The sequence below is a fragment of the Eublepharis macularius genome, chromosome 7 (genome assembly GCF_028583425.1).
Source record: "Eublepharis macularius isolate TG4126 chromosome 7, MPM_Emac_v1.0, whole genome shotgun sequence".
Taxonomy (NCBI): Eukaryota; Metazoa; Chordata; class Lepidosauria; order Squamata; family Eublepharidae; genus Eublepharis; species Eublepharis macularius.
In genome coordinates, this window is record NC_072796.1 from 106610899 (window position 1) to 106636827 (window position 25929).

General features: G+C 43.3%; 2 protein-coding genes across 2 annotated transcripts in view; one reads left to right on the forward strand and one right to left on the reverse strand.

The window, feature by feature from the left end:
- NBN (nibrin) overlaps positions 1 to 10196 on the reverse strand; it is a 45335-nt gene extending 35139 nt beyond the window's left edge. The window contains exons 1-3 of the mRNA XM_054985420.1: positions 10021 to 10196; positions 4924 to 5057; positions 3866 to 4014 (exon numbers count right to left, since the gene is read on the reverse strand). Coding sequence (XP_054841395.1) covers positions 3866 to 4014; positions 4924 to 5057; positions 10021 to 10057 — 320 coding nt within the window. The 5' untranslated portion in view covers positions 10058 to 10196. The remainder of the gene's footprint in view (positions 1 to 3865; positions 4015 to 4923; positions 5058 to 10020) is intronic.
- Positions 10197 to 10374: 178 nt separating this feature from the next.
- On the forward strand, positions 10375 to 24748 carry DECR1 (2,4-dienoyl-CoA reductase 1). Its single transcript, XM_054985619.1, has 10 exons — positions 10375 to 10493; positions 11617 to 11816; positions 14965 to 15022; positions 15181 to 15267; positions 16838 to 16985; positions 18260 to 18359; positions 19458 to 19530; positions 23390 to 23536; positions 24165 to 24227; positions 24504 to 24748. The coding sequence occupies exons 1-10, from the start codon at positions 10416 to 10418 to the stop codon at positions 24561 to 24563; spliced, it is 1014 nt and encodes a 337-aa protein (XP_054841594.1). The 5' UTR covers positions 10375 to 10415; the 3' UTR covers positions 24564 to 24748.
- The last annotated feature ends 1181 nt before the right edge of the window (positions 24749 to 25929 follow it).

Sequence of the window (25929 nt, forward strand, 5' to 3'; positions counted from 1 at the left end):
CCTTTCTTGTGTTTCATCCCAACAAGGTGGTCCTGCGTCCCTGCCTCGGGTTCCTGCCCAAGGTGGTGTCCGCCTTCCACCTCTCGCAGGATATCTCACTGCCTGCATTCTTTCCTCAACCTTCCTCTAAGGGGGAAAAGGCCCTTCATTCCCTAGACTTGAAGAGGGCCCTAGCCTATTACCTGGATAGGACAAAGGAATTCCGCACCTGTCCTCACCTGTTTGTATGTTTTGGGGCCAAGGACAAGGGTAACAGGGCTTCCTCACAGACCCTGTCTAGGTGGATTGTGACGGCCATTAGCAAGGCCTATTCCCTGGCAGGGGTGGATTGCCCGCTTCATGTCAGAGCCCACTCCACGCGGTCCCAAGCATCCTCTTCGGCACTCCTCAGGGGGGTGCCCCTGGTTAACATTTGTAAAGCAGCCACATGGTCCTCTGTAGACACCTTTGTCAGGCATTACGCCGTTGATGTCAATGCGGAGCAGGATGTATCTGTGGCCAAGGCTGTCTTACACTCCCTTTTTTCCTGAGGGAGTTTTGGTATGACTTTCTTGGCGTACCTGTTGGGTACCCTTGAGTGAAAGTGTGTATATATGTACCTGGGGGTGTGTATATATGTAAATATTGAGTATTTATGTGTCCTTACACAGTATTTTTACATAGATGTATATATGCATATCTATTTATTGTTGATCTTGTTTGCTTAATAAAATTGTGTTGGACTTCACCCCCGCCTTCCTTATTGTGTGAAGCTTGGTACACTCCCATGTGTGGAGGCACAGAAGAACGAAGATGAAAACAGGGTTAACATACCTGTAACTTATGTTCATCGAGTTCTTCTGTGCTGACACACAACCCTCCCTCCTACCCCGCTGTGAACTCCAATGCACGATATTGTGATGGCTGTAACGGAAATTGGTGTTTTTAAGGTGTTATGGCTGAAGTGTATTGGTCAAGCGGCGGCAAAGGAGAACTGAGGGAAGGGGCCGTTGGTCGCTGGAGGATCACGTGACCGTTTGGGCGGGAAAACGGACGCTGAGGCGCGCGACAAACGGCCCCTTCGGAGCCATGGAAGCTCTAGAAAATTCTCCGGCGGCTGGCCTGCGCCTGCGCAGTCCCATGTGTGTCAGCACAGAAGAACTCGATGAACATAAGTTACAGGTATGTTAACCCTGTTTTCTATGTTACCTTTCCAACCAAATACAGTCCCCAAGGTGGTAGACATTAAAACATCATGATATTAAAATGGTATTTAAAATCAAGTATGCTTATAAAATATTTAAACAATTCAATAAAACAAGCAATTCAATAAAACCTAATATAACTGCTGGAAGGACAGCCAATAATATTCAGTGTGGGAAAGCCAAACAAAAAAATTCTTCATCATCAGGAAGAATAATAGAGCAACACAGACAGATTTCCCTGGGGAGGAAGTTCCAAAGTTTTGGCACTATGACTGAGGAGGCCCTTTCTTGAGTTGCCACCTGGCTAGCCTCAGATGTCAGGAACACCCAAAGCAGGGCTTCCAAAGATGATGGGTACATTCATATGGGAGAAGGAGATCCTTAAGTTCATAAATTACTGGTTGGTAGAGGCATGCTTGCATTAAGGGTTATTTCATTCTGTGAGGTAGCAAAAGCCACCCTTGGCTTATCCTAGCCTGCATACAATAGTACGCCAAGAGGAACTCTAACCTCCACCTCCGCACCTCTGGTCCATACTGGCAAACACTAGGGAGCAAACTGTTGAAGTCTCAACTAGACATGGGCATGAACCAGAAAAAAAACGAACCATGGGATTTGTGGGGTTTCCACGAACCGCGAACTGGCAAGGAACTGGCCCAGTTACGAACCAGTTTATGGTTCGTGTTTCGTGGGGTTTAAATGCCCCTTTCTGGCAGGAAAAGGGGCATTTAATCATTTAAAGGACACTTTCCTGCCACTTGCAAGGGGCAGGACCCTTTAAACTATCAGCTGGCAGGCGAGGGAATCCCCCCCCCTGCTGCCTGCCAGCTGACAATTTAAAGGGACCGGCCGCTTGCAAGCAGCAGGGCCCTTTAAACTCCCCAGAGCCCACCCCCCACACTCCACCCTCCCAGCCCCTCATCCCCCCAAGCCCCAGCCCCCCACTTACCTTCCCTCTGATGCTGGGGTGGTGGAGGCCTCCTTCGCTGCCCTACAGGCCCGCGCAGCAGAGGAGAAGGCCAAAAACGCCCTTTCCACCCCTCAAATGGCAGCTGCGGCTGCCATTTGAGGGGTGGAAAAGACATTTTTGGCCTCCTCCACTGCCTTGCGGGCATGCAGGGCAGTGGAGGAGGAGGGAAAGGGCCCTCCTGCCCCTCAAATGGCAGCCGCAGCTGCCATTTGAGGGGGAAAGGCTGTTTTTGGCTTCCTCTGCTGTCCTGCGCACCCGCAGGGGGCGGGAGGGCCCTTTTCCACCTCCTCCGCTGCTGCGCAGGCCTGCAGGGCAGCAGAGGAGGCCTCCACCACCTCAGCATCAGATGGAAGGTAAGTGGGGGGCTGGGGCTGGGGGTTGGGCCATTTAAAGGACCCTGCCACTTGCAAGTGGCAGGAAAAGTTTCAACTGGCCCTTTAATACGAATCAAACAAACCAGTAGTCCAGTTCATGGAAGTTCGTGGAAATGAGCTTCCATGAACCCTGGTTCACGAACCCCGAACCGAGCTGGTTCGTGGGGATTTTTGGTTCGTATTTAGGTTCGTGTCCATCTCTAGTCTCAACCCCAAGGGAGCCTCCCCAAACTGGCAAGCAATGAAAGGCCAGTTTGGGAAACCTCCCTCCATTAAGAAACATATGGGTATGCTCACACAAATGTTCCTAACTTAAGCAAAAGCCCACACTATTTCAAGGCAAAACTAGTAGGGCCTGACCAAGCCTAATTAAAAGCAAATAACCCTGCCCTGTGTTAAGGTAAAGTCTATAAAACAACAACAACAAAAATGCTCTTTTCTGGAAAAGAGTCTTCTCTGAAAGAGATTCCAAAGTTCCTGCAAGTGACCCGCCAATCCCAGGGATGGGTGGGCAGCTCCACCTGGCAAGTGGAGCTACCTCCCCCCCCATAGCTGTTTATAGCTGTTGCTCCTCAGTCCTGATTGGTCTGCAAGCCTAGCCTCCCAGAATACCCCACAAAATCTTTGGCAACTTCCTGTTTAGGAAGAAGAGGGTGGGCAATGACAGCTCCCAAGCCACAAGGGGTGGAAGCTGGACTTACTTTGTTTCTGAAATTATACAGCTGCACTATTGGTATAGCATACTGACTCCTAACAAAATTCATTCTATAAAATCCTATGCGTTTTACTTACCAAGTGTTTACTCACAAACAGTTTTTCTATACTACTTCTAATGAGAAGAGTGTTACACTTAGCATAATTTTGAAGAAACGGGGTGGGGGAATGAATTCTTACCTTTCACTATACCAATTACAGATTCCAGAAATTATCTCAAAAAGGTTATGAGATGTCCATAATAAATTTTGAAAACCCCAAGAATCATTTTGCTAGCCTTTCGTAGTCGGGTCTGGTTAAAGATAGGGAGCTTACTTCTCAATTTTAAGCACACAATTAGAAACAAATCCTAGCAAAGTCAGGCTGACTTTTGAATAAATTTACATAGGAGTACACCACTCTTTGACCTGCATCCTTGATAATCCAATATACTTAACACAACACTTCCGAAGTGTTTTGTTACATGCAAGAACTACAAAAGTTTTTGGGAAGTTCACAGTTAAGAATCACAATTTTTCTTCCATTTTTAGTTTATCATTATACATATTCAACAACTTTCAAAGTATGAACTAAAATCATAATTTCCCCTTTTTATTTTAAAAATCAATGCAAATTGATCTTACCTATATTTGCTTTCAAAGACCCCAAAAGTGATTCTATCACCAGACTGCAAAGTTCGGGAGTTGCCACTTGGTACTTTTTCGCCATTAACAAAGGTACCATATTTAGAAGTGTCTTTTAGTGTTAACACAGGATATGTAGATGATTGACTCTGAAAATGAAGATTTGTTACAAACTTCACATACCAAAACCAACCATTTGTTATATATATCAGGAAACAGTATTATATAGTGTAACACTGAGGATGTTAGTAATCACTAGCCACATCAACTTTTATTTCTAAATAAAAAAATTCTCTTAAGTAATGAATGCTGTGGTTTTGACCCTGTCTAGTTAGCGCAAGTGCAGCAGAACACAACTTCCTGCCTGAAACTGCATCTTGCTGAGCATCTTGAAAACATGCTGCCAGGGTTAGTGAAGCATTGGGAATAGCTGGGGGGAGGGCACGCAAGGCATTGGCCAAACTTACCCCATGAGGTAGGTTATACTGAGAGAGTATCACTGGCTTCACAGCTGAATGAAGAGTTGAATTTAGGTCTCCCAGGCCTTAGTCTATACTTTAAACATTACACCATACTAGCAATTCTACAGGGCCCTTGCAATACAAGCCTTCTGTACAATTTTTACCACTACAAACAGGCCAATATTATACTTTGGCTGCCAGTGCACATTTACTTGAGAGTAAGCACCACTGAACATACTGGGACACTCTTTTGAATAAACCGGCATGGGATCAAGCTATTTGCCTTTTCTAGCAGTAACTCGCCATATAATGAGTTCAGTAGCAGTTTATTATAACTTCTTGAGTGAAATATATTCAACAATCATCTTGTGAAACCAGAAGAGTAATTCTGGTAAACTGTTGCATAGATCTATACAGAAATAATGAAGCACCATTAAGTGCTACCTTAGTAGTAGCAGTAAAGGAGGGACATTCCATTTACTGGGGTATAAGACTTGAAGGAAGAAGGACTCATTCATACTCAAGAGTTGTTTTGAATTTAACAAGTGTGTATTTTATAATCCCTGTGATTAATACTGCTGTGTATTTGGTACTTACAAGGTTAACTGGAGGATGACTAACAGAAAGGACTGCATGACTTCGGCTGATTGATTGATCATCTTGAATTAAAATTGCACAATTCTTGCGTCCAACAACATATTCAACACCAATTAAAAGTCGATGTGGTTCACCTGAATGGTTTAAAAGGAAAAGTTACTAATCCTTATAGTGAGAAAATATTGTGGTCAAACTGCTAAACAAATGAAACCAAGGGCCCCTAGATAGGAGAAGGGGCTCTGCTTGCGTCAACTACACACTTCTTTTTGTGTACAAAGTAGGACCCTCCTACACCAGTTTATATGTGAAGGTGATAGACCAGCCATGCCTAGCTTGCCCTAAGCATATGTGTTTTACATTTTAGAGTATTGTTCAATAAATGTGTCTGTAAGTTATATTTCTGTTACCTCTCACTTTCACAAAAAATTAACTCAAACATGTACACATGTTCTTCCACAGCAGCTTTGCTCATCTGAACAGGGTCTTCTGCAGATACCACTCTGCAACTGGGCTAAATCAACAACTGTCTGTGCACGTGCTTTCCATGTGCTGGCCCCTAACTTATGAAAAAAACTTGCCTGAGGAGGTCAGGAAAGCTCCCACTCTCCTGGCTGAATTATTCAGGGAGGCTTTCTACTCCAATTATATGGATGTGTCCTAATAAACAGTTCAAAGAGATACCTTGGGAAGGGACAGGGACTACAGACTAGGCAACTGGGTACTGTCCACTGATGCAGATATGCTCCTATTGGGCAGTCCAACATTGCTAAAGATGTCATGTCAGTTACTGACACTTTAATTCAGAAAGGTTTCTTCTGTGTGTTCAGCTTTATGCCAGTTTTTAAATTTGCAGCTACCATACCCTATTGTGCCTGTTTTCACTGAATATCTTCTGTTGATCATATTGTATTTTTGGTCTGTGAATGTCTTAGCTATTGATTATATTGTATGCACTTGCAGTATATAATCCACCTTGGATCTCAGTGAGAAAGGCAGACTATAAACAACAACAACAACATGCATGCATGCTAACCACCATTCTGTAACTCATTAAATATTTTCAATATTATTTATTTAGATGTTTATGACCTGCTTTTCCCCTTCAGTAAGGAATTAAAGCACCTTACAACATTCTTGCCTTCTCCACTTTATCCTCGCAACAAATCTGTGAGGTAGGTTAGGCTGAGAGAGAATGTCTGAGCCAAAGCCACCCACTAAACTTACATGGCCGAGTGGGGAGAGGCCCAAGTTCAAATCCATCTGTAGCCCGACACTCTAACAATTGTGCCATGCTAGTTCTCTACAGGCATCAATGTTAAATTGCTGCCAGCATGTCCTGTTTCATACCTGAGTATTAGAAATGAGATGGTTGTTATTTTGGCTATTGATAACAATGGTAATGATCAAATTAAAAAAAGGATGTTGACAAGTTTTTATCATCTTGCTAAATACAACACAAGAGACTCTGCAGGAAGAAAAGAACAGATACAGCATTTGTATTCACCCTTTTCTTCCACGAGCACCAACAAAAACTTGGGGAGAGGGGGAATAGGCTGTTTAACTCTTTCTTCCTGCATCAGTTTCCCAAAGCACCACTTCTAACATCAAATTAGCAGCCCCATGAGACTTTAGAAGGGAGAAAAATCATATCTGCTGCGTCATACCTGGCTACATCCTTATTTGCCAGAAGTGTTCTCAGTAGACAACAGCAATTACTGCATGAGAAGAGAAAACCTGAAGGACTGTTAATGTGATTTTTCAGTGAAATCATTCATTGTCTGAGGCTAGTGCATTATTTATTTACTGAATTTATAGTCTGCTCCCCCCACAAGCAGGCTCAGAGCAGATCACATCCATTTTCAATTTAAAAGACATAAAACAGAGAAAACTGGTAGCATAAAAGAGCAGATACAATTCACAAATCCACCCTCAGCAGCACACATTTTAAAAAGAAACATTTTGATAGCACTTTGATAGTCAATATTCAAGTCAGAAAGTAAGATAAATCCATATTAACATGGGGAAATTCTATTCAACTTAAAAATCCACCATGCCTCCTTTCTGAGCAAATTCCTTCTAACGATTTCAGGATTTGTGGATCTGCTGACATATAAAACTGTAAACTGCAGGTCCCTATCTCAATGCCCTACTTGTGAGAAATGCGGCACCATTCACCGTATGCAGGAAAAGTGCTCTTGTATTTAGTCTGACGACATGGGTTGTATTTCCAACATACAGCTGATTATACAGACATTTAATTAAGTAAACTACATTGTCTGTATTGCATGTAGAGAAATTACTAAAAGAAATTCCCGCATCAATTACTTCCTGGTTATTCATAACCAAAGTGCAAATGGAGCAACAGTTTTCAAAAAAGGTGGTCGAATGAATATCCGAGTGGACTAATGTATCTTTAAGATTTCTTCTATATGTTATTCTAGGTGGCATGGTACACCCAGGTAAATCTTGCACTAAGGGCCAATATTTTAGAACAGCCCTCTTTATAGTGTTAGACAATGGAGTAAAATCCATAACAAAAGTAATTCTATGATCCTGATTCCTAGAACTCAGCTGCAGAATTTCCTTCCTACTTCTAATGCTAGCTCTACATTTGCAATCAGAAATAACTTGATACAGATATCCTTCAAACAGAATTTTTTTCTCCATACAGGCACTATTTAACTGAAAGTTTATTAACTGTGTAGAGTTTTGTTTATTCTTAAAATTGGCTATATGGCAAATTATTTCTTAAATGCACCGGATGGAAAGATTGATATTCTAAGTATGCATTCTTATCTGTGGCTTTATGAAATGGACGAACAGCTAACGTGTTGTTTTCAGATCTATAAACAGTTAGGTCCAGATAGTTAATGGACTCTTCACTATATTTCCAAGTTAATTGAATATTACTATTTATAGAGTTCATCCAATGACATAGCATCTCTACATTTGACTGATCTTGAATAATCAAAAAAGATCTATAAAAAAAGCTGTGAATATTTTTGTTTCATTTCCAGTAAGCACACGGCGCACTGTCTCATTATCTATACCTAAGCTAGGGAAGTTGGAAATGTTTGCTTAAGATACTTGTGAACGAAGCTTGAAGGCTTTCAGCTCAGTCAAGACAAGAAGAGAGGAACAGGCCAACAAATGATCACACTGCTAAGCTTGTTCCTATTTCTCAAAAGCTTTGGGAGAATCATAATGCAACCTTATGTATGTCTACTCAAAGTAAGTCCCACTGTATTCAGTGGGCTTACTCCAAAGGAAGTGTGTAAGGGATTGCCAAGTGCCAAACAGAAATAGTGAATAAGATGGAGTGCAAAAAGTTGCCCTTGCCCATAGACACAGTGGTAAAAGATCATTTAACAAAATAGAATAGGGTTCCAATAGTAAAACATGATTCCAGCATAATGGTTAGAGTGATAGGCTAGAATCTGGAAGACCCAGGTTCAAATTCGAACTCTACCATAGAAGCTTGCTGGGTGACCTTTGGGCCAGTCATCGTCTGTCAGCCTAACCTACCTCTCAGGGTTATTGTGAGGATAACACGGAGGAGAGGAGACTTAGGTAAACTGGTTTGGGTTCCCATCAGGAAGCAAGCTGGGGTACAAAGGAAGTACATAAATAGCTTTGAATGACATTTGCCTCAATCAGACATGGAGCTAAAAAGTCATGCAAGTGCAATACTATGCAATTTTTTCCCCTTAAACATTTCAGTTCAAATATTTGTTGCTACTGGGACATTAACATGGGTTTTGTTTATTAAGTATGTCAAAATATATATAATAAACTAGATCATAGTCTATTTAGAGCACCATAATTTTTCTTATTCAAATTTTACTGTTCATAGATCCAGAGGAGTTAGCCTGTAGTAGCAAAATCAAAAAGAGTCCAGTAGCTCCTTTAAGACTAACCAATTTTATTGTAGCATAAGCTTTCGAGAACTTGATTCTCGAAAGCTTATGCTACAATAAAATTGGTTAGTCTTAAAGGTGCTACTGGACTCTTTTTAAATTTTACTGTGAAACTCACATCTCGTGGCTCTTTCTTATATGCCCAGGGTAATGCTGATCACCATTTCGATCAGGAAGCAACTTCCCCCAGGCCAGTTTGGCTTGGGATCCTGACAGTGTTTTGCCATCTTCTGGGCACGGAGTAGGGGTCATTGGGGATTTGAGGGGGGGGGGGGGTAACTCTGAATTTCCTGCATTGTGCAGGAGGCTGGACTGATGACCCTGGAGGTCCCTTTCAATCCTATGATTTTATTATCACTATCCTTGATTTTTGCTGGACAGCTCAACATTATTCTGAGCAAGTCCAACTGAATTACATATTCCTTACTCCCAAATAACGGTCTGTATCATTACAAACCAAAGGTGAGAGTTCACAAGTGAGTTTTCCACCATACAAAAGGAGCCTGTGTGTGCTGATAACTTGTACGTTAAGAATTTTAAGTAGGATGTAAACTTGCTCCCTCATTTTTGATTTTCCACATACATGGGATGTAGTGGTGGGAATTTCAATCACATGAAGACTCACCTACAACCTGAAGTAGAACAATTAAAATACACGGTTCCCTAGTAAGGCCTTAAGTGTATGTTCTCAGATACACATAGCAGAGACAAACTTATGATATTATCCCACAATGCTTATCAATGCAGTCAATTCACACAAGCACTATGAAGCTCTGTTCCCAAATGCATAACATAACCCATGTATACTGTGCACTTAATTCTTCTTTATATGTGCGTTGTTAAATAATTCTATGTTGTTCAACGCGTCTACAGCTCAACATGTGAGTTAAAGCCATTTATACAGGCACTGGTCCCTGTTTTCATCTGTAAAGTTACTCAGGTTGGCTCTTTCTTACGAACAGGAGAACGTGAGGACAACCCAACGATACCCTGGAACATTTCCTCTTGACTGACTGAATCCTCCCAGCCTCCCTCAGCATCGTGCTTCCGTGCGAGTGAGGAACACAGAACGGGGCTGCTACGCCTTCCCTCGCCAAAGGCCACAGCGCAGGCAGGCACGAAACCAGAGCGAAGTGGGAGTCAGGCCACACACCATCTCCCTTCCCAACTCCTCCCTCACCTGAGTTAGGCTTAGCGACGGCGACCAATTCCCACATCTTCGGAAAAGCGACACCCGCCTCTTTTTCTCCCTTCCCGCCCTCTCCCGGCGTAATTCCTCAGGCCGCTCTGCTTGTCCGGTAAGGGCTCGACCATAATACAAATCGCTTCTTCCCCAAAACGCATGCGCCACACCTACACCTCTCGGTCCCAGACATCATAGAGATACACGACTACTAGAGCGACATGCAAAGTCTGGTTTCCGGTTTCGTTTCTTATTCTGGGCGGACAGCTGAGTGGGCGTGGCCACGTGACATTACCAAATGGCTCCGCCCTCTACTGTCCCCTGGAGAGAACGGAGGTGGGGCTTGATTTCACACTGGTTCTCCCCCACTCCAATTAGCCTCGGAGGAAAATATGGCGGCGGTTCTGTCAGCGAGGAGCGAGTCATGGCTCAGAATAGCCCCCCGGCTGTTCTCGGTCACCGCCAGGCGGGTAAGGGGCTTATGGCCGTGCCTTGATGCACCCATGCCTAGCAAGAGGAGTATCTACACCCGCGTAGAGCCTGTCACTGTCTGGTGCCGAGCCTCCTTTGACGCTTGCATCTAAAGTGGAATTCATATATACAGCCCAACGAGACGGTGGAGTGGTTGGTGCAGCTTTAAACTGCAGCTTTAAACTTTTCTCTCCACTCCCCCCCACCCCGAAATTTAGAAAACTAACTCACCCCCTTCCAGCTGTGCTAATGTTTCAGTTGTTCTAGAGTAGTAGTTTTATTACCGTGCAGTCCTATGCAGAGTTACTCAAGCCTCAACCCACTGGATTCAGTGGCACTCTTAAAGATGAACAGGTTTTCCCTCTAGAGCATAAGCTGTCACGGACTTAAGACACGATTAATCGGGTGTGTGGAGTTTCCCACTACGTTCATCTGAGAAACTGGGCCCTAGTCCATAAAAGTTTATGCTATTTTACGCGTTTTACGCGTTTTAGTCTTTAAGATGCTACGTTGCCATGAGGCAGTGGGGTTTTTTTTAGATTTGATGACAATAAATGCATAAATGTTGAAGGAAAAGAGATTTATTAAAGTAATATAAAGTAGTTTACAGAAATAAACAAGTACAGAACAGAGAACACGCTTGTGCCCCCTATACTGCTGTTGGGAATCCCCAGAAAGGACAACAGACAGTCTTTTGATCAGTCATACAATGCTGCCCTGCAGTTCAGTTTAAGTTGAGATGTTGGTGTGGTGGGGATCTCTGAGCCCTATAGAGAAGCTGTATGGCTGAAGCTGTGCACTTGCAGCCTGATTGACTAATCCAGATTGTTGATCTGATTTGGATTTGCTTCTCACTAGGTATGTTAGATTGCATGAATGTGGTCTTTGACCGCAGGGCCTAGAATGAAAACTTGTTAACAAAAATGGGATTGTCAAGAGCTATGTGCTTAATTTACTCATGAAAATAAGTGTAAAAAGTGTAATAAGTGTAAAAATAAGTGTAAAAATTTCCTGCTTTGTTGGTTATAGTGTATTTCTTTTGAATCTGCTGCAGTCCTGTAACTGAGAATTGTTCTATGCTATATAAGGTAAGAAATAATAATTCTTTATCTCACTTTCCAGCTTTTGAGCCATGGAACAAAAGTAATGTATCAAAGTGATACTCCTCAAACTGCCTTCTTTTCACCTCATCAGAAAGTGATGTTGCCCTCAAATGCTTTTGAAGGGAAAGTGGCCTTTATCACGGGTGGAGGTACAGGCATCGGCAAAGGAATAACAACTGCTCTTTCTAATTTGGGAGCAGAATGTGTTATAGCAAGCCGGTAAATTCCATTTTATAGACATTCACTTTGAAATGAAAATTGAGTCCAGTTTTCTAACACACAGGCTGTTTTCTATCCTGTTTCTGTATGTTCAGTTCTTCTTATCTTTTGGTATGTATGCTGACTCATTTGATGATGCTAATGTACTGCAGACAACAACATATTTGAAAGATCTGCTGCTTATGTGAAGTTTAATTTGTTAGGCTACTATGTAAATTAAACTTTGAACTCTAAGGCATTTTTACTGGACTGTGAATGAGCCAAGGTAATCTATATCCATTCTTGAAAATGCCAGAAATAGACCAGGCTTTGAAAATAGAGTACTGCTGACAGATTTCACAATTTCAGGTTATACCTGCTGTGTGTTTGATTTTTACTATCATTACAGTGGTTTTGTCTTAAGGATTATTTGTCCTGGGTAATATCAAGATAGCTCTTGTTGGGATAGTAGTTCGTCATATCAGAACAATGGGCCAGATCCATCCAGCTTTTTCACTCAGGCCTACCAATTTCTTTTCCTTTCGCCCTCATTGCATATACCTTCTGTCCATAATCTCCTGTTTTGGTGGTAGTTAAACCGGGACCTTTCTACCTTTTTCATGAGCAGAAAAGCTGGTTGTATCCAACCCAGTGTTTTATAGAAAAGACAGATACGCTAATAACTATTCTAGATATGTTCAGAAGATTCCTTACTCCTTCATTGCATATCAAGCCTGGTTTTGAATATCCCCTCTATTAAAAATAAATGGGATTTGGGGGAGATGCGGTTTAGAAATGCATCCAAAGTACACTGGGCATGTGAGAAGTAGTCATATGATTCTTTGAATCCAGCTAATTCTGGGTCATGAGACAGGAGAGCAGGCAGCAAAAGGTTAATGCCTCCTCTGAATAAATGCTAGATCAGCTTCAGAAAGTTGATATCCCTTATAAGGAAGAGGACCTCCATAACTTCAGTTTTTGGCTCTGCCTCCATCTGGAAAGCAGGGTACCATTGCTGCTGTCAAGACCTTTTCCACCCATGCATTTCCCCTCTGCACAAGTCCTGCAGAACAAGCAGTTTCTGATTTGCATACAAAATGTTATCACCCAGATGCCTATCAGCTGCCAGAAGGGTACGAGGTCAAGTTGCATAGAAGAGAAAGCCTGGATCTACAAAATAGAAAAGAGTCCAGTAGCACCTGTATCTACCATCCATCTTAGCAGAATTGGTGAAGGGTTCCTAGAAGACTTCAGGTGAACTGGTTGAGCAGGAGAGTGTTGAATGAGTGGTTAATCCATCCTATGCATTCCAACAGGAGGTAAATCTAGGAACCTGCTAACTGTTGTCATGTTGCCCTCCAAATAGACTGCCACGGTGATTTGATACTTTGATCAGTTCCTGAAAGCTGCAGGCAATATATTCTCTCAATGTAATGGTCCCAAGGCTTGCTATATGCTCTTTGTGTTTCTCCCTCTTGGGAAGAAAGCTAAGCAAAATGGGGCATCTGAGAGCAGATTGGATAATAGCGTGGCACCATTCTGTCTCAGGATATCATGTTTTTTGGACCTGATGGACCAGAAAATTTGAGAGCCATGGCCTGGAGATGGGAGAGATTGGGGGAAGTAGAGCAGGTAGAAGACCTCCTGGCATCTAATAAATCATCTTCATTCAGAACATGCAGCTATCATGGAGGACATTTCAGAGCCAGTACAAGCAGCACTGGCTCCTACAGGGGATCTGTTCCTGAAGATCATGGCTTATATAAAGAGAGCTGGGCAAAAAACCGTCCATAATAGCTTCAAGAGACTTGTGGCAGTCCTGAGCACTGCTTAGGGCACGAATGAGTGCTCTGCTGTGTCTTGACACTTCTCTTACGCAGCTTCATCATAGATGCCTCCCATGTCAGTTTCCCAGCCCAAAGATTTTACCTTTGTTTTGGTTCTTACTAAATCTCTTTTATGAGCAACTGAGCAGGTCATCTTAGACATCCACGAGAAAGGGAAGACACATTGGGGCCGTATCTGTCAGAAAGGAATTGTGTGTTTTCCATGAGGATAGGGCAGTCCTTCACACAGACCCTTCTTTTGTTCACAAATCAAATTCCTCTCTTTGTGGAAACTGAGAAATACTTTTGCCAAATTTCTCCCCAATTCAAACCACCCATTGTAAAAACCATGGCATAAACTGGATGTCAGAAGGGTTCTTTGAATATATGTGCTCAGGTCGCCGGAGTTCAGATGCTAAGCTTATTTTTGTTTTATAAATCTGGCTCACAGGTGCAGAAGGTCCCCACATGCCCTATTTGCAGTTGTGTTTCAGAATGCATTTCCTTAGCAAATGGGTCGGGGGTGGGGTGGGGTTGCCCTACCCCATTCTGGGATTACTGCCCATTTTCAAGGGGCATGGCCACTTCTACTGCTGTAATACAGCATGCTCAGTTGAAGGATATTTGTCAAGTAGCTTGGGCTGTTTTATCCATATTGTTTAAGCATTTACTCCTATGTAGCAGTGTCCTTTGGTAGGAGAATCTCTGGCAGATGACTGCCTATGGAGTTCTCCCTCTCTTGAGATGGAGATGCTGCTGTTGGACATGTTATTGCTGTCTGCTGTCTTTCCTCATGACTGAGAATGGAAAGTTGGACTTACCAGGAGGTTCTGTTCTGGTGGTAGGCCTCCCTTGATTTTACTCTGTAGTTTACTAACATTAGAGAGAATTTGTTGGTTAAGCTGTTGTGTGTGTCACCTTTTTCAGAGTAGTTAAAAGATACTTGTAGAATCCCCTTGTCCCCTTTCCAATTGTGCTGATTTCCTTGGTGTTCTGTTCTACACCTGCTTGAATTCTCATTTCTGGTGTGTTGTTTTAAATGTTACAGTTGGAGTTTCTGCATTTTTGTTTTAGTTGTTCAGTAAAAAAAAAGATTAATGAGGTTCCTCCTTCTTGAAAGGATGTCACTATTTTTAAAGCTACTTGAATGAGATCAAAGAATTTCAATATTGGGCTACTGAATTGACAATGAACTAAAACAAGAATTGGTTAAACTTGTTTGTTATATAACAACTTATTTGTTGTTTGTACGTGCAGAATCTTCAAATGTTTTGTTTTAGGCCAAATCATGATACTTAAGTGCATGACGTAAACTCAGCCATGATGTGTGATTTTTTTGGTAGGAAATTTGATGTATTGAAACAAACGGCTGAAGAAATTTCTTCTAAAACTGGAAACAAGGTATTGCTTGCAATTGTTACTGGTGTTTGTGCATGATCTTTAAATCTAGGAATTTTATTCATGCAAGAATGTATTTTGAGTTCCTGGATTATTTTAGAAGTTGTATTTCCTGCTTTTTTTGTTGCCAGTGGTGACATCGGTGATATTTTATTGTACAGGTTCATGCAGTTCAATGTGACGTGAGAGACCCGGCTTCCGTTAGTAATGCAGTTGCACAGTTAATTAAAGTGGCTGGACATCCCAATGTGAGTATCCTAAATGGAAAGCAAGTATTTGATTAATCATTATTGGAGTTAACCTGTGTTGTATTTAAAAAATAAAAAATCTATGATATAAAAGCAAACTATTTAAAACAGTGCAATAGTATGTTACGTTTTTAAAAGTAGTCTTCACTGTCATGCTCACAGCAACTGAAAATGACCATAAAACCAGATTTCTGGAAGGGGATAAATGGTTGAGTGCATTTGTGCTCATGGAATAGACTGTTCCCTTCTTCCTTCCTTCCTTCCTTCCTTCTGTTGTTACCCAAATAGGCAGTCTCTTAGTTAGTTGGGAGAATTCGCTTTAAGGAGACAAGTGAGAGGGGGTAACTGGGATTCTCCACCTGCGTTTACAGGGATTAGCTCCTTAAAGAACTCTCAGATAAGTCAGGCAGATGTTCAACCAGAAGGGTTTTTTTAAATTAAAGAAGACCTAAAAGGGCAAACATACAAAAATCACACACAGCATGCTTACAAGGCTAACTAAGACAATCAGGGAGAAAAGGGAGAGACAGAAGTTTAGGGAGGGTGATAATTACCAGTCTTGGAGGCAGCAGCAAAATGACCAGCATTTCACAGTGAAGAGACCCAAAGAGATTTGGGGTGTATGGACACACACAAACTCACTAGTGGCTAGGGAAGCAAAATGCTTCCTGAGGCAAGCTGATGTCTTTGCCCCCAAAACTCCATTGTCCACCTCCAGAGCCAGCCATAAATTCATTCTTTTGTGGGCAAAGATATCAGTGCTTGATGACCCCTTGTGTACCAGATAGGAAAAGCTACCAAGTTTGCTGAATAGCTTTGATTAGGATAGATGGGTGCAGGGAAGTGAGATCGGGCATTGACAAGATAAGTCAGGAGTTTCCTGGGAGCCTCATTGTCCTAGGTTTCCGGGGCATCAGTCAGTCAGCCATTCTGATACACACTTGGGTAATTCTCCAGGCTCCTGTCTGGCTGGCATCCACTTTGGGCCAGGCAGCATCTTGGACGGACATGAAGAAGGGATGTTTATGACATTCTAGTCATAAACTGCCCTCTTAGTGTAAGGAGGGGCCTGACTGCTAATGCTGTAACCTGCTGTGCTCTGCAAAGTCCTGCTTCTGGGAGCTGGTCCTGGAACTCTTAGGAAAAGCTTGGGGGACCTGCAGGAGGAGGGGAGAACGGGGCGAAATTTCACTCAAGTAGAATAAGCACAGAACCCTGTACGAAGATGGCAACTATGAATATATTCATGTCTCATGATTTTTTAAAAAATAGTATCCTTGCAGAGAAGAGTTGCACAGAAGTGTACTGTGGCTTACAGCAGACTTTCATGACTGTTTTGTTCACATATTCAAATAGGCTCACAATATGCACTAACGGTCCTAACAAAGATTATTGTGGAAGACTTTATGATTCTCTTTTGTAAGCATGACTAGTCAGTTCTTGTGCTTTTGCAAGAACTGTGGTTGATAAATAGTATTTGTCCTCTGGGAATCTCTGAATGCCATAAAGTTTCATAAGTGTGCCGGGGCCCGATTTCAATATAGATTTAAGGTTTCTTTCTCTGTTTCAGGTTATTATAAATAACGCAGCTGGAAACTTTATTTCTCCTTCTGAACGTCTTTCTGCGAATGCGTGGAGGACGATCACTGATATTGTTCTTAACGGGACTGCCTTTGTAACTCTGGAAATTGGAAAAGAATTGATCAAAGCACAAAAAGGTAAGTGCATTTCACGCTGATGTAGCTTTCGATGCAAGCTGGGCAGCGCTGTCTGGTCTGAGCTCATTTGGCTGCCTTGCTTGGAATCTCCAAACTATTGTTTTAAATAGCATATTTCATTATTGGGAGCACAAGCCTGAGGAGGTTATGGCAAAATAGCAGGGCCCTCAAGAGAGCTGGGGAAGTCAGAAATACCTCTCCAGAGGTATTCAAAGAAAAAGTAACACTCCATAGGAGCAGGAATGGGCATTCTTAACCTAAGCAGCGGCTCAGAACATGAAGCATCTGGGCACACAGACTGCCATTGCCTGGTCTCTGGAGTTCCTTAAATGGAACACTGTTTGCATATTATGCATATGGATTTTTAGTAGCCTCCACATAAGCCATGATTGCATTTCAATTACGTATCAGTTTGGGCTCTTGAAAAGTGTAATTTTTCTGAGAAACCTTGGTCTTCGAAGCAATGCAAGACCTACATCACTCAGCTTAACATGACAGAAGCCGGAATGGGGTTTGTGTCACATTACTGATCGTTTCTTAAGCACTAAGCCACAGCTGAATACCATCGTGGGAAACAAATTTTGCTTATTTTGTTTCTGAATCATTTTGATTATGCAAGCTTTGGAATTACTCTTCCTCCAGGGAATTCTTACTGGCAATATAAAGAACAAAGCTGGATACTGATTAGCTTTTTAATCACTGTGTACACGATGGCTACTTGTAAACTGCATACAGTGAAATTGCATATTGTGCAATTAAGACGGTGTTACAGATAATAATCTGAGACTGAGCCCATTGCTCAAGTAAGGATGTGAATGAATCCCTGGTTGCATGGATTTGAATAAGGCACTGGGATTGAAACTGTCTCAAGAAAGAAAATTTTATTATATGTGGTTAGACTCTGTATGAAGTCATTGAAAGATACAAGCAGAGGTGGACAGTTCCTGCCTTCCAGTTTCCCCAGCAACTATCTGTAAGATGCCATAGGTTGGGGGACTTGCGTGGATAAAAAGTCAAACAGGCAGGAAGAGGAAGCCAGGAAAATCTCTCTCATGCCTTTTACACTAGAGGAACTTTTCTTGCATGAATAGAAAGGATGTAGAGGGTCTACCTTTAAAAACTGATGCCATTTCCTATTAGATCTTGTTAGGTTTGGGGATCTGAATCATAAACACCTGATTTCCTGTTTCTCTGAGAACTATCAGGCTGGGGAAATCAATTGTAGGGCAAGAGATGTAGCAGGTACTTGGGGTTTATCTTCCTACATCTTTCAGGGGCAGCATTCCTGGCTATTACAACTATCTATGCAGAAAGTGGGTCTGGATTTGTATCACCAAGTGCCTCTGCCAAAGCGGGAGTAGATGCACTATGCAAGTGAGTAACGTATGTCAGCCCTCTCTCTTGTACAATCTCAGGATTAAAATGTGATTTACACATTCTGATAGAGCAGATAACGCTTTGCTTAAAAATGCTAATCGCAAAGGATGCTGACCGTTCATTTTTATGTGACAGCATTAAGACTAGGGGGAGGGAGTTCAAGAGTCCCATATGGAACCCTACATGCACAGGAAGGTTGTACTTCTCAAGGCTCAGAGGACATCTATCCCTGAGTACCAGAACTGGGGGAGTAAACAGCGAGAGATTGTGAGTTTCTAGACAAACTATCTATCTGGCTGTTGTTGGAAACGAAGTGCTGGATCCAGCAAGGCTCTTTGTATTTTCTACCTCATGACATCCTATATATTTTGTTGTTTTCCCCCATAATTGGACGATGATAAGCAGGTACGTCTCTATGGAAGGGGTATCCAGGAAATAGAAAGTCCCAGAAGAATAGGCCCCAGCACTGTGATTAAAGGAGCTTTTTTCGCAAAACTGTGTTGTTGATTCTTGTTTCTCTCTGAAAACTAACCTGGTTTTATACTCTTTTCAGGCGTTACCATTCTGGTGCTCCTTTTGTTCGTGCTGGGAGAGCAGACTGCATGCAATGATCCCATTCTAGATTATCACATTTTGTCTAAAAGGGGGCAACATATATATTTTGTAATTTCAGTACATGCTACCTGAGAACCAAAAGTTTTTTGGGGGGGGCATATTTGCACACACTGAAGCTGCATGATCTATATGTTTCCCCTTTCAGATAAAATGACTATCTTGCATGCTGAGATTATTATGCATAGCACAGTTCACATTCAATATATGTGATAGGAGTGCCAGAAATGTAGCAACTGGAAAGGGTTATTGTTAGTAACTATTACTCTATACGCTGTGGGATTTGGGTAGAGGACTTCCCAGTCATTTGCAAGGAATGAGGTGGGGAAAGCAGAGAAGAATGTTTCTAGGGGGCAATACCCTCAAGTAAAAAGAAACCTATATGCATAAGCCCAAAGTCTAAAAATTTACACTTGTATTTTTTAGTTTTATCTGCCTTCTATATGTGCTATGTATTTATGATATATGTTCATTAATTTCTAGGTCTCTTGCAGCTGAATGGGGTAGATATGGCATGAGATTCAACGTAATCCAACCAGGTCCAATAAAGACAAAGGTGCACTTAAGGAACTAGCTTTGCTATCAGTTTTGCTGGCGTCATAGTACGCTCCGTGAAGCAGTAGTCTTTGTTCACTAAAGAGAGAATGGTTGTTCAGGCCCAAATATGATTGCTTGTTGACAGGTCAGATGCATTTAAATTAATGACAGTCTGCAAACACATTTCTTCAGAATCTCATTTCAAGCTTTTGTGGCCAAATGTAAAAGGCAGATATAACTGCATTCGGGTTCTGTGCTGAATTACAATAATCAAAACTCAGAAAGCTACCTGCAAACTCTGTCCTGGCTATAAACTCCCAAGTAGAGATGGGCATGAAACGAACCACAGAACAAAATTCCGAACGGAACGGCTGGTTCGTTTTCAAAGAAACGTGTTCCACAGGTCCATGTTTTTATGGAACAAATGACTTTTCCTACCGTTCTGTTCCATTGCTGGTTCGGGAAGCCAGACACTTTGCGCCATTCAATCCATTGCCCAGGCAAGAGTGGCAGTTTTTTAGTTGCCCCCAATTTGAGGCCTCCACGCTTGATTGGCAGCTGTCCCTGCGAACTAGAGAGCTCCCACTCTGGCCCATCCAGCCAGAAAAAGGGCCAGCTCCTCAAAGTAGCTGCCAGCAGACACTCCAGTTTTTGCCACTGCGAAGAGAAAATGACAGGAAAGGGAGGGACCCATGGATCATGCCTTTCCCGGGGTTCAATCTCTCTGAAACTTGGGAGGTCTTTAGAGGTCAGTGAGGACTATGTCCCCTGCAAATTTGGTGGGTATTGGACACTGGGAAAGTCTTGTTTAATTTGGCTGTGAGCGTGAAGGTGTTCATTCTGGGCCACCTCGAACCAGTTTGGAACTGGCTCAAATTTGGCTAATTCGTGGTTCGTGTTCCGTGAAAATGAACAAACCACAAACCACGTGGTTCGTTTTTTTCCCGTTCCATGCCGATGTCAACTCCCAAGTCTTTTATGATCACAAGTGCTCTTACAGGAGACCACTAACCAAGTTCAGTTCCCTCTGTGAGTAAAATGTGTATGCCAGGAGCGAGGCATGGAAAGAAAGAGATTTTATTCATTTATTTATTAAGAATATAAAAACAGACCACTGCTTAAAATAACAGTTTCCAGGTTAAAACAGTGTTAAAAGATCATCAGTTAAAAACCTGAGTGAGCATTTTGCCCTGGTGTCTAAAAGAAAGCAACGTAGGCACCACACAAGCCTCACTGAGAAGGGCATTCCATAAAGGAGGTCAATCTCTGGTTGTCACCCACCTCACTTCTGAAAGTAGAGGCGCAGAGAGCAAGGCTTGTGAGACTGATGGGCTGGACAATATGGGAAGAGACAGTCCTTCAAATATCCTGGCCCCGAGCCATGTAGAGCTTTAGAGGTAAGATCCAGTACTTTGAATTATGCCTGGAAACAAATGGGCAGCCAGTGTAGGCTTTTCAGTAGGCAAGGGATATGATCCCTGTATCCAACCCCTGACAATAGCTTGGCTGTTGCATTATGGGCATTTTCAAAGGCCACATAAAGCTCCTTACAGTAATCTGAGCTGGATGTAATCAGAACATGGTTCACCGTGGTCAGATCAAACTTTTTAAGGAAAAGCCATAGCTAGGATATCAGTTGAAGCTGATAAAAGCCACTAAATATGACAGAGAAGATCTGATCCTCCAACAGTATGCCAGGATCCAGCAATAACCCCTAAGCTATGAACCTGTTCCTTCAGGGGGAATGCAACCCCTCTCCAGGAGAGGCTGACTCCTCAGTCCTCAAGCAGCTCTGCCATTGAATAGCAGCACCTCAGTCTTGTCTGGATTGTGCTTCAGTTTATTGGTTTTCATCCATCCCTTTACTGTCTCCAGGCATCTGTTCTACCAATTGTAGAGGCACCCTGTCCTTTCAGAAAAATAACAAAGGATTGGAATCACCTCCTGCCTGTTCCTCAAACCGCAACAACTGGTGGGCCCAAACAATTAGGCACCTCCTTTATACCACCAGGGAATGTCCTTTTAAAGAGACTACCACACAGGCACTAACCCTTAACCAGCTGGGACTCGGAATGCTTGTGGCTAATGGGGGAAGCAAGCGGCTCAGTGCAGCTTCATCTTGGTGCAAACTCAAGCAAAGGCTTCAGGGCTAAAATGAAGTGAATAAGCTCAGACTCCCCGCCCTCTGCTTTTCAGCCCAAAGTCATGAAGGAGCCTACAAGCCCTGTTCTGTCACCCCTGGGAATCCTTTTAGCAGTGGGTTCTGCATAAAAGAATACGGGAGAGAGGTAGGTTTGCCAGCCTCCAGGTGGTGGCTGGAGATTTCCCGGAATTACAACTGATCTCCAGGTGACAGAGATCAGTTCCCCTGGAGAAAATGGCTGCTTTGGAGGGTGGCTTCTATGGCATTCTACCATTCTGAGGCCCCTCCCCAACCCTGCCCTCTCTAGGCTCTACCCCCCAAAATCTCAAGGAATTTCTCAACCTGGACCAGGCAACCAACCCCTTGGAGTACATATTTCCTTTGAGCCTAGTTCCCCCACTTCTCCTCCTTTGAATTTTAGTCCTATTTGCAATGTTCAGTTCTGTTTAATTAAAAGATCTTATCACATGGTACTTCCTGTGCCTCATCTTTTCAGAGCTGAATTTTGAATTTTTGCTCATTAATGCTGCAGTCCTTCAGGGCTTTTTTCTGGGAAAAGAGGTGGCGGAACTCAGGACTGTACAATGACTTCACCAGGGCCGGATCTACGGGGGGGGGGCAAGGGGGGTAGTCTGCCCCCGGCACCGCCAGGGAGGGGGCCGGGAGCAGCTCCCAGCTGCCGGAGTGCGCAGGTGGCAGTGCAGGCAGCCTCGCAGCCCCCACGCTGCCTTTTGCCTGCCCTGCAGGGCAGGGGGTGCACGGCAAGCCGCCCCCTGTCCTGCGGGGAGGCGAATGCCGTGGGCAGCCTCGCAGCCCCCCGCGCTGCTTTTGCCTGCCCTGGAGGGCAGGGGGTGCCCAGCAAGCCAGCCACCCCCTGTCCTGCAGGGCAGGCGAAAGCAGCGCGGGGGGCTGCTAGGCCGCCCGCGCCATTCGCCTCCCCGCAGGCAAATGGCGCGGGCGGCCTCGCAGCCCCCCGCGCCGCCTTCGCCTTCCCTGGAGGGCAGGGGGTGCACGGCAAGCTGGCTACCCCCTGTACTGCGGCGCAGGCGAAAGCAGCGCGGAGAGCCACGCTGCCTCTTGCCTGCCTTGGAGGGCAGGGGGTGCCCGGCAAGCCGGCTGCCCCCTGTCCTGCGGAGCAGGTGAAAGCAGCGCGGCTGGCTGCGAGGCCGCCCGCACCATTTGCCTGCGGGGAGGCGAATGGGGCGGGCGGCTTCTCAGCCCCACACGCTGCCTCCGTCTGCCCTGCACGATGACGTCACCAAAGTGACATCATCACGTAGCGCGGGGAGTGTGCGCGAGGCAGTAAGCCAAGGGTTGCCCCAGACGTGGGCAACCCCGGATCCGGCGCTGGACGTCACTTTGGGTCAGCTGGAACAAAGTTTAAATCGCCCTTGGCAAAAATGGTCACATGGCCGGTGGCCCCACCCCCTGATCTCCAGACAGAGGGGAATTTAGATTGCCCTCCGTGCCAGTGGCATGGAGGGCAATCTAAACTCCCCTCTGTCTAAAGATCAGGGGGCGGGGCCAGCGGCCATGTGACCATTTTCAAGAGGTGCTGGAACTCCGTTCCACCACGTTCCAGCTGGGAAAAAGCCCGATATCTGATCTTAGTTTAGGGCACTGTTTTTTCCAGTCTGGTCTGACATAAATTTCCCCTTTCTGTCTTATATCACCAGGGGCCCCCACTCTATAGATGAGTTTCAAAAACAACTTGCTGAATATTTTTCTTCTCTAGGGAGCTTTCTCTCGTCTTGACCCAACCGGCACATTTGAGAAAGAGATGATTAAAAGGATTCCATGTGGTCGCCTTGGAACTGTAGAAGAAATTGCCAACCTTGCTACCTACCTCTGTAGTGACTATGCAAGTTGGGTTACTGGAGCAGTAAGTTCTAATTCTAATTGATACCAGCACATGCCTCCGCTGTTGCTAACTCTAGAAGATTATAATTAATCCAGCCCAATTACGAGCATGCAACACAGCTTAATCTAAATGATTTCTATGAGTCCTAGAGGTTTTAATGCAAATTAATCTGGAATTATTCTTTTAAGCTGTTTTGAAATATTTTGAGATATTTCAGTTCAACTAAGGCTTTGGATTCTGTTTTTACTAAATCGAAAATTAGTCCTTTTAAAGGTACTTCTTTGTATTTGGTCATACTTAATTTTTTTAGAATCTTAGTTAATGTTTGTGTCAGTGATGTTGAACAAAATCAGCTGGAATTGTTCTGGATTTGAGATTAGTTAGAGAAAAACCCTTATTTATTTCTTTTATACCCTGCTTTGTTCCCTAAAGGGGACCCAAAGTGACTTGCTTTGTTCTCCTCCATTTATCCTCATAACAACTCTGTGTGGTAGGTATGGCTGAGGGAGTGTGGCTGGGCCTAAGGTCAGCCAGCAAGCTACCATGGCGGAGTGAAGATCTGAATCTGGGTCGCCCAGATCCTAATACAACACTCTAACTACTACACCATGCTGGTTGTCACCAGTAATCTTGTACATTACTATTGCAGGTCATTAGAATGGATGGTGGTGAATATGTGTTCATGGCTGGAGAGTTCAATGATCTGCATAAGGTAATAATGGCTCTTAGGTTTTGCATTCAATCCTACCAACATTTCAGTGGTTCAAGAAACACTTAACTCTTGCTGAAAGCAGTGGGATATGCAGTCTTAAAGGTTCTACGTCTGTGGAAGTCAATGGGATTAGAAGGGTGCAACTCTTATTTAGGACTTCATTGCAAGAAGCCTTATCTTTGGTTGGATTGTACTAATTTATATCTAAATAAATGCTGAACGTTAAAAAAAGTGAAGTTAATATTTGGATTAAAAATGACTTCTTTTGTACTCTAGGTTACCAATGAGCAATGGAATATGATGGAAGAAATGATAAGGAAAACCAAAGGCTCGTAGTTTTCTTTTTTAATCTACAGAATTGCCTCCCACCCCCGGTACTGTAATCTATAAATTTTGTACATTAATGATATAAATAAAAAGACTAACATTATTATCTGTATGCTTCTAAGGGTGAAGCAATGGGTTTTGATTATATAAAATGCAATTGTTGGTGATTTATAAATAAAATTGTAACACAATTATGCAGCTGGCTCTTAATATTTTTGTGCAGTATTTTTAAGTCTATTCCACAATACCTTGTAATCTTTGTTAGATGGACAGGGAAGCTAACAGTGCAATACAAAGCACAATTCCACACTTCTAGAACATTGACTTCAATGAACTCACAAGGATTTAAGCTACCACTGTAAGTACTGGAAAGCTGAGTAGGAAGAGACCTCTGATAGGTGCCTAAAGGAAGGCAGAGAGCAAGAGAGTGGGCATTGAGGTGAGTAGCAAGCAAAACCTCACATGACCTCCGTAGAGGACAGGTGGACAGTATGATCTTAAGGGCAGGAGAGGCCAGTGATAAAGAGGGGCTGCTGCAGGAAAGGCCCTTCTCTGTAGGAAAAAAGATAAAAAGATTTAAAGTCTGAGTACTGGACTGAACAGGGATAGTTTAAAGTGCAAAATTACACCTGTGACCCCTTTGCTTCTTGTTTTAGGGCTGATCCAATGCTAGGGAAGGGCTCTGGGCCAGTGGATTCCTGACCCTGCAGTGAGTAGAGTCCCAGGCAAGGTCCTTTAAATGAAAACATTTATACCGAGAGAAATGTTGTGACTTTCTGGAAGTGCCTTTTGATATAATACAGACTATTCAGAATTCAAAGTGTTCCCTGAGTGCTGAGCAAAACATACTGTTATTCTAGCAGAGAGTACCATCATAGCCACATTCCTGACTCCAAACCAAAATTATACACGTTGCTACCGCCCACCTTCTGATCTAATATGTCTCATTTTCTTGCTCCAGAGCTTTGCCTTTGAAACCATTTTTCACTGCAGTTCGTCATGCTGATCTTTCTTTTTCTTGTAGAATACACATTGAGATAGTTAGCCCTAGAGGGATACTGGATTAAATGAGACCGAAAATGGGAGAACTGGGTGGCTTGGACATCCTTGGCTGAGGATCATTTATTGATATGCTCCCTCTGCCGCAGCATCCCAGGACAAGCTGTTCTACTGTTTGCCCTCATCTACTTTTAAAGATGGCATTGAAAAGAACATCTGTTTCTTTTCTAATATTGGATTAATATCTCAGCCCACAGATCCAAGCACACATGAAACTATGTTCACAGACTGCAAATGTTTAGAAAGGGGGCTGAAGCTCAAATATGTGCTGTGGTCAACAAAATGAGAGTGGTGGTCACTTGTTTTTCTCAGTCAT

Bases quoted from the DNA above. Each gene is read 5' to 3' on its own strand.
- DECR1 (XM_054985619.1), top strand. From the start codon at position 10,416: ATGGCGGCGGTTCTGTCAGCGAGGAGCGAGTCATGGCTCAGAATAGCC. The intron at 15,268-16,837 runs GTGAGTATCCTA...TCTCTGTTTCAG, and splicing joins AAGTGGCTGGACATCCCAAT to GTTATTATAAATAACGCAGC. The intron at 24,228-24,503 runs GTAATAATGGCT...TTTGTACTCTAG, and splicing joins AGTTCAATGATCTGCATAAG to GTTACCAATGAGCAATGGAA.